Here is a 9,328-nt window from a genome sequence, read left to right as displayed (position 1 = left end):
TCTACTCGTTTCGTTCTTAAACTTACAAACTCCTGTTTCAAACTCTCAAAAAATTTGTTAGTATTCTATATTATTTAAAGAAAGTAATTATCTATAAACTCGTATAAAGTCTTAGTTAGCAGTAATGATCTTATTAGCCTGTTAAAGTCGATGGTTAATTTGTTATATCAAATTGATATAATTGATAGATTTATGATTAATATAACATAAGTATTTTTCTGAATTCTAAAAGTTCCCCTTGGACCCCTCAAGGAGCTGGTTAATTAATAAACATATTCCTAGAATCAGTAGTATTTATAAGTCAAACAATATAGGAATATGAATTGGGACATGTTTGTTATTTAATAAATAGGTTGAAACTTGAAAAACGAAACATAATTCGATACTTTCATTCTGTTTTTATGAAAATTAACCAATTTAAATGAAAAATATAGCTAATTACTTGTATGGTTGCTATTATTTGTGAAAATTTAACGAGACAATGAGGATGTAGCCCAACATTTCTTCTAGATCACGCAAATTATTGTTAAATTAATACTCCTTTCTGTATATACGTTAATATTTTGAATCTCATTTTTGTTTATATTTAACTTTCTTTTTGATTTATATTTCCATTCTTGGTAATGAACTAATAGATTTTTTTTGTATGTTGCGTCTAAAAATGTTTATTAAATTATTTTATATAACTTGATAATACTTTTTATCAAACTATCTTCTTTTTTTTTATTAAATAAAAAAATTTTTTTCATAGGAAGGTTTGTTTATATATCTGTCATTTTTCAATCAACTGGCAATTCATACTTCATTTTTAGGCTGCTAATTATGACCAGCCCAATTACTTTTTTATACTCTGATGTTTTGTATAAATATTTCACATGGAATTAAATGGTAAGACACAAATATAATTTATATATTTTTAATTTAAACTTTAAGATAATTTAATAATAATGTAGTACTACCCTAATGAATCTATAAATATTTTGCAAACTTCAGCTTATGTTGACTTAATGGAGTTCAAACTTTCTTATTTTGAGACAATAAAATATATGAAAATTTGAAATAATTATCGGTTATCACAAAAAACTACAGAATAAAATTCCTATATACTCTTAAAATGGTCAAATATAGTCATCAAGAAATTTAAATAAGATATCTAAGGTTTCGGGAACGATTTCGAAACAAAAGTCACTTTTTAGAAGCGTGTACTATGTTGTGAGTAATTCTTGCACCACCTCTGTAACTGTATTTTTGAAAGGTGTAGATAATGTCAATCATAAAGCTGCACACATTAATGGAAATCTATTTTTGTTATTTTTCAACCATAGCTACTGCAAACAAATATAACTTACCCACTGTACAAAGACAGAAACAAAAAGGTTGGAGATTGCAACTTTGATCCGTGCCCCCCATAACACTTTGGGCAATATGAGTCACCTCTGTGCTAACCATCACACCATTTACCTTGTTTTTAAGCGCTAAATAGTTTGGCGAATTCGATGCTGAATAATAATTTTACAAAATATATACAGCCCAAATTGATATTATTTTATCATTGTTAAAATTTCAAAGGTAAAACCATGCTAAATGAATGTCCATACTTCATTTGGTGCTAAATGGTAATTAGTAACCATTTTTTAAAGGTAATCTACAATTTTTGGTTATATAATTTTACAGAAAAGTAGGAATAGTTAAATAATACTTCTAAGCTACAAGACCCCGAACCTCAACCAAACGGACTACAGGATCAAGTGACAAATTGAGTTTTAAAACTTGCCAAGTCAGCCACAGCAATTTACACAATATTCATATTCTTAATCATTTTATTTAATTAACTTTAAATTAAAGGGAAAACGTTTTTCTGAAGCATTTCAAATCTTTTAATATGATAAAATGTGATACGGATTAATATTGTCCGCTTTTCTCTGAAAGTCCTTTAAGTAGATATATATGTCCACCAACTATAATTTGTCGTGAAGAACAGGTTTAGTACCACAATTGCATCTTTATGATAAATCTATCGAGGAATACTAGAATCATATATGTAGATATACATATATATACAAAACATAGAATATTATAAATATGAAATTACTAGAACAAATTGCATTGCATTAAAATAAATCAGCATTTTAACCAAAAATTAGTACTCCTATCCAGTTTTTGTTTAAATTCTATAAATTATATGCGTAACAAATATCATTTAAGTAATTGATTTCTCTTTTTTCTTGTGCCACACTACGTGGTCAACTAGTTTGACTATTAAAGTAAACCCAGGACTAGTTTAGTATAATTTCAACATATTTTCAAATGGTAATAAATATAAATTTGTTTAAAAGGGGACTAGGATTCGAGATAAACGACACGCTCGGGCCTCGAGTTCATATTTTGAAGACTTTGAACTCAAGTTAAAGACGGAATGAGAGACTCCAGACTTGTCTTGGCCTCCATTACTATGACTCAAAACTCGCCCCGGACTCCATGAATATATTCAAGGACTTGGATTTGTAAGCAAATATTTGAGACTCGTCTTGAACTTTTACTATAAGATACTTATTTTTGAGCTCTTATTATATATAGTCTTGAAGTACAAGATTCCAAATTCAGTTGATTTGATATTACTTTTAATAAAAGTTTATAGACGTATTAACACTAATTTTCTAACACTAATACATCTAAATTTTAGAAAATCAACTTTTACAAATTTTACAGCTTATATAATATGAATATCAACAAGTATATATTAATAATTTGTACATGTGTTTAATTTGTATTCAAAAGAGTTAGTAGATAATTAAATTATTTATCACAGATATTAAGTGGACATTTTTTCTAATTTTGTTGGAATGTGTAATCTTTTAGAATTATAGAAATAAGAAATTAATTGTATCCGGAAATCAAGAACTAAAAAGAAATGAAAATGATACATTTGAATTTTTTCAACACAAACAAAAGAGATAAATTATTCTATTGTACTCATTGTGCGTAGATTCGAAACTCGGAAGGTCCTAGATAAGAAAATATATATTATATGTATGGAATTCAAAAACAATTCTACAGGTAAAGTAATTGTTATACTATATTATTGATATATGCTAAATCAGTGCTACTTCATCTGACTAATTAAAAGAACAATAAAAAACTTATTTAAAGATTTTTAATTTTTTTTCATTCTATATCTAAATGAATTGGAAAGAAATCAATACTTTGGAATATAGTGCACTCCTATCTTAAAATATCGCTTGAAGGCGTGGTCAGTCAAATACCTTATAATAATTTTATCCCAGACATAATGGTCAAAGTCACATTTCCTTCAATGAAAAAGCAAGCCTGAAATAGGATATCAAGATTTACTATAAAATGACGAGCAACAATTGTATCAACCATTCAATTAAATCTCATTCTTTCAACTGATTGTCACATCAAGAAAAAATGTACAAGTTATTAGTTGCTTCCGTTCTCCTTGCCTCCGTTTACGGAGATCACTCTGCTCCTCATCCATCACCCGCTCCATACCATCCACCCCAACCTGCACCTTATCATGCTCCTTCTTACCACTCTCCCAAATACGAGGAACCCGCAAAACCCTATGCCTTCCAATACGGTGTAGCTGATGACTACTCTGGCTCCAACTTTTCCGCTGAGGAAAATGCTGATGGAAAGATCACTTCCGGATCCTACAAAGTGGCTCTTCCCGATGGTCGTATTCAAACTGTGAGCTATACTGTTGATGCTTACAATGGATTCGTTGCTGATGTTCAATATGAAGGAACCCCCGTCTACCCCAAGTATGAACCTAAGCCTTCTCCTTACAGGCCAGCTCCTTATCATGCCCCTGCTCCAGCTCCATATCATTCCCCTTCTCCTGCTTACAAGCCAGCTCCAGCTTATGAAGCCTAATAACTAATTTTTTCCCTGTTTATTTATTGAATTTTATGTCATGTTATAAGTGATACTTAAATAAACCATTAAATATTGATATTTGAACCAAAAGTTATTTCATACTCAATTCATTCAGTTACTTAACAATTATCTATTCCATTCTTTCAAAATATAGATATTTGTTGTTATTTAATTTACGACAAGTTTTGAAGAAATTTTGCCATTCATAAATTTTTGTATGTACGTAATTAAACATAATCTTGAATAATCTATTCATCCTTTTTTTTTTCTTGCAAAATATGTAACTTTCTTGTGATTATTTCCAATCATTACAGTAATTTGTATAATATTCAGTAGCAACACTTTTTTGAAAGTTTGATTTCTACTCTTAAATTTTTTGAGGTAGAAATTACCCAGGAATAAGAGTGAAATATTTTCAAAATGATTCAATTTGATTTAACATGAAATAAAAATATTTCAACAAGTAAATTTTTATCTATATTATTTGAGTAATATTTTTGTCCAAATACAACTTGAAATGAATCGATGTTCATTTTTGAAAAAATAAGTGAACCCTATAAAAGGTTTCTAGGTACTTTAAACGTTTAAATATAAAAATTATCGAACACCAAATATTGTATTTCAAAAAGTATTTATTATAGATTCGCTATCAGCGCGATAATTAATATTATAATTAGTAGTAAGAAATTTAATGTTTTTGAAAAAAGTCTCTATTATTGATTTTAATATTTTCAGGTCATTGTAATTAACTTTACATAAAAAATCATTTACATCAAATTTGTGCTTCAATTTCAACGAACAAAGTCTTTCTGCAAAATCAAAACTTGGGTTTAAAATTTAATTTTATATTTGCTTGTTTTGGGGCTTTAACAATTTCTGTTTTTGTTAAATTTGATCTCATTTGTATAATTTTATATGGATCAAATCGTACTCAATTTCATCTGCTGAATATATTAATAATGAAAAAATAAATGGTTTTATTTTCTAGATATTTTGATTTGAACTACTAATGGAAAGCCATTCTTTTATTCGTAAATGGTACAAACTAAATTTTTGTACCATCAAAAAATTAAATCACTCACAGATTATGGGTTATATTTAAATGTGTATTAATATTTATGTAGATGTTTAATACTGTTCTACAATTGACCAATACCTCATTTAATGTGATTGACGATCTTGCAGCTAGTATACAAAACATCTTCCGGAATTTTTGCCTTCGTGGCTGTCATCAAGGATTCTTTATTAAGCCTGAATGATGCATTTATTTCACTTCTACGATATTCTACATTGCTAGTCAAGGGGATTATTAACAGGTGAAGGGTAAAGCCAAAAAGTGTTCCAAATTGTCCTTATATTACTCTTGCAATTCCTTTGTAGTGTTGGTTTTGCCCAGACTAGTGTTGTGGCGGTCCTAAATTAGAACTGCGGTCCAGCCCAGTCCCCCTTGCTGATCCATATCCTTTCAATACATAGTGTCCCATATATGGGGCATTGCAAATTTCGACTAAATATACCGTAAGTACATGGTTTTTTCTTCTCAAAATCATAACTACGTATCAGTATATCATAATGAAAGAGCTTACTTATTTTCAGTCCTATCAAATAATTTTTTCAGCATTAACATAGTAAATTAATCATGAAGCAATTAAAGATTTAAATTAATAAAATTATGTCGCCTACAAATTAAAATATAGGCATTAAAAGGGTTAAAAAAGGTAATATTGATCCCTCTTGAAGTCATTGATTCCTTTTTTTTAAATTCTGTGATATAATAAAATTAATTATACAATTAAGAAAAAATTAATATGTTCGTACTATTTTATGGTGTAATGAAAATATAAGTATTTTTTGCAAGATATTTACAATGATCTTGGTACATAACTCATATATTTTATATGGTTTAATAAACCATCGACATTCGAGTCAAATATTTATTATATAATACTTTTCTCACATGAATGTGCAATGATTTCATATGGAGAAACTTTAATATTGCCAATAGAATAATATTTTCCTAAATAACTGTGTTATTTTTCACACTCGGTAATGGAACATGCAATATCAACGTAAAAAAAAGTATACTTTTAATTTCCTTTAAGAATCAATATACTAATGGATGTGAGTTTGATAAAATATCTGAATGAACCTAGGAAACTTCATTTTTTTTTTTCAATGATAATATCCAAGTAGGCAAGACTTTGACCATTTGAATAGAGTAATATTGTATTTTGTAGGTCTTATAGTAAGTGCATGTCTATTAAAGACTACACGCATTGTTTCTAAAAGTGAAATGGCCAATAACTTTAATTTAAATGCCAATACTTTTTTTGCTGGTTGAGCAACCGTCAGAGTTTATCCGGACTTACACTTTTTACAAACTATTCTGAGCATCTGAAGAACTTTTGTATAAATTCATGAAATATATTATTTGTAAGGTTATCAAAAATCAATGGACAAGCCCTCAATAAAGGACAACGTTAAATTAGAGGAAGATCAGGAATGCCGTGAAAGATATGGGCCTTAAAAGTTAAATCCGTTGACATCACCAGCTCATAACAGCAATTATAAAAGAAACCAGATTAACCAAGACTATAAAACTCCTGAGCTGAAAAAGGGCGATTTATGGCCCTGGACATAGTGACCTCCTTCCTCACTCGATCTGAACCCACTTAAATATAGGATTTGGAACACCATTGAGCCCAAGGTCTGTACTATTCCCACAAAAATAGTGTTTAGCTGTAAGGCTCAATTGAGTGGAAGTAGATGGCCATGTCTGATGAGTCTTTCATCAGCTGGTTTCGTTATTTGAATATACAATAGTTATTTTAAATGAACCTTTATAAATATTACGCAGGCCGTATATCAATATTTTATTGAACACTTGTACGAACTATTGTAAAATGATTTATTAAATTTTATTCTATACCATATTAAAAAAGTCAATTTAAAATTGGAATTTTTTTTATTATATGGAATAAAAAAAAAGGTTCTCTATTCCATGTTCAAATTCATTAAGGTATGAAAGAACTTTTTTTCACGTGGTATGTCACAGGTAGCATAGATGACGTCACTTATGTATTTATCCTGATTACCTAGTCATAGAGTAATTCAAGTTAACCTCAGTGGATCCAATCGGAAAAAAGTTTTATTATTGTCATTTAAATGTTAACAAAAATTGATTATGTGGCCGTCATTTCACGAATTAAGTAAGGGATGTCCTTGGAGAACAATGAAAAAGAAGCAAAGATTTTTTTCGGGTTTTTGTTCAATTTTTTCAATTTTAGTTGTTTCAAATGAATGGAAAGAACAAATGGGTGCTTTTTTTCACTCAATATACACGCCTTACCATTTTCCCTAGTGATTTATCAGTTGTACACAATCAGGATTTCAGCGTAAATGAGCGAAATCCAATTCAAATTCGGAGCTAATCTGTAATTTTTCTTTCTAAATTTAATTCAAAGTTGTTTTGTTTCTCACATATTGACAAAATACCAGACTTTGTCTTTTTAGATTTTTTCCCCCAAAAGTAGCTCTTTGATTTTTCTTATATACGTATTTAATTAGCTGTTATCTGCAGGTTCTGCTATATCTACAAAATCGAATTGATATTATAACTTTTTTTTTCAAAGTATATAATTCTTTTAATCAAATGGAAGTACCAAAATTTAAATGATATAAAGTGTTTTCACTGACGACATCAATTGCAACATAATTGAAGGCAATGTCATCTTGAGAGGTCATAGTTTAAATATTTTTATTTAAAAGTTGAAAAAAATATCAACTGTTATCAAAAGTAACAATCAACACGGAAACCCCTCATTTTTTATATATATAGAGGTAAAATATCCTTGTAGAAAAATTACTTTAAGCCGAAATTTCTTCCAACAAAATTTTATACAGGAAAGTACTTAAGCCCCAATGCAAAATTTATTTTATGTCTAAGGAATAGTGACCCTAATGGGATTTAAACTCTTTTTAATTACCTGAAATTAAATATCATGTAAAAAATTGAACAATTTCCAAATCGTTAAATTAACCAATTTCAATTGAAGTGGGAAATTATTCACTTTTATAAATGTATATCTAATTTTTAACGTTTATTCATTATTCACTTTTATTAATTTGATAACAGTTTCGATTTTTAACTTGAATTACACTTTGTTTTGACGTAGCGTTCACATGCTTTATGGTAGACAATTTTCTTTGAAAGGTTATGCCTTAAATATTAGTTCATATATTACCATAAAGTAAAAATTGAATTAAAAGTGATTGCATAGTCGTTTTAGTTCTTTTAACTCAGAAAATACAAAAACAATACACATTTTTTGTAAATGGTGTATTCAAACGCTGCTGTATAACTTTAAATTATTCAAAATGGCAATAAAAAAGTATTCATTTTCCCCACAATTTAAGAGCAATAAATATATGGATCATAATATTTTCAACAATTTTTTCAAAAAGTCTGCAAAAAAGATATAGTACCGCTTGCAACGTATTCATGTATTCTTGTCACAAGATATAGTTTAAAGGCGTGGTTAGTGATAGACTTAATATGAAATGTTTCTTAAAAGTAATGGTTCAAAGTCACATTTCCTTCCGTAAAAAAGCAGGCCCAAAATAGGAAATCAACATTTACTATAAAATAACAGGCAACAATTATATCAACCATTCAATTCGATATCATTCCTTCACAAAGAAAAATGTTCAAGTTGTTAGTAGCTTCTGTTCTCATTACCTCCGTTTACGGAGATCACTCCGCTCCTCATCCATCACCCGCTCCATACCATCCACCCCAACCTGCTCCCTATCATGCTCCTGCTCCTTCTTACCACTCTCCCAAATACGAAGAATCCGCAAAACCCTATGCCTTCCAATACGGCGTAGCTGATGACTACTCTGGCTCCAACTTTTCCGCTGAGGAAAATGCTGATGGAAAGATCACTTCCGGATCCTACAAAGTGGCTCTTCCCGATGGTCGTATTCAAACTGTGAGCTATACCGTTGATGCTTACAATGGATTTGTTGCTGATGTTCAATACGAAGGAACCCCTGTCTACCCCAAGTACGAACCTAAGCCTTCTGCTTACAAGCCAGCTCCTTATCACGCTCCTGCTCCAGCTCCTTATCATGCCCCTGCTCCTGCTTACAAGCCAGCTCCAGCTTATGAAGCCTAAGAACTCCCAAGTTACCAACAAACATATTATGAAATATTCATTCTTTCACTGTTTATTTATTAAATTCCATGTCACGTTACTAGTGATAGTTAAATAAACTATAAAGTTACTATATTTAAAGTTATTTGTTTCATTTGATTTTATATTTTGGAGGTTTGAGTCCTGTAAATCCGTTTCTACTGACAATTTAGTACAGTACCGTTTTAAAATAGACGTATTCTGATTGTAATATACTACAAGTAATATGTACA

At 29.5% G+C, this 9,328-nt stretch overlaps 2 protein-coding genes across 2 annotated transcripts; both read left to right on the top strand.

Annotated features, from left to right (window-relative positions):
* Positions 1–3,389: 3,389 nt before the first annotated feature.
* LOC121117015 (uncharacterized) lies at positions 3,390–3,976 on the top strand. Its single transcript, XM_040711340.2, has one exon. It carries the CDS (start codon positions 3,430–3,432, stop codon positions 3,895–3,897), a length of 468 nt encoding a protein of 155 aa, XP_040567274.1. The 5' UTR covers positions 3,390–3,429; the 3' UTR covers positions 3,898–3,976.
* A 4,592-nt stretch (positions 3,977–8,568) lies between these two features.
* LOC121117016 (uncharacterized) lies at positions 8,569–9,191 on the top strand. The gene has a single exon (XM_040711341.2). It carries the CDS (start codon positions 8,604–8,606, stop codon positions 9,075–9,077), a length of 474 nt encoding a protein of 157 aa, XP_040567275.1. The 5' UTR covers positions 8,569–8,603; the 3' UTR covers positions 9,078–9,191.
* Positions 9,192–9,328: the final 137 nt, after the last annotated feature.

This window comes from Lepeophtheirus salmonis, chromosome 4, assembly GCF_016086655.4.
Source record: "Lepeophtheirus salmonis chromosome 4, UVic_Lsal_1.4, whole genome shotgun sequence".
In the NCBI taxonomy this organism is placed as follows: domain Eukaryota; kingdom Metazoa; phylum Arthropoda; class Copepoda; order Siphonostomatoida; family Caligidae; genus Lepeophtheirus; species Lepeophtheirus salmonis.
This window is presented reverse-complemented; position numbering and strand designations above follow the sequence as displayed.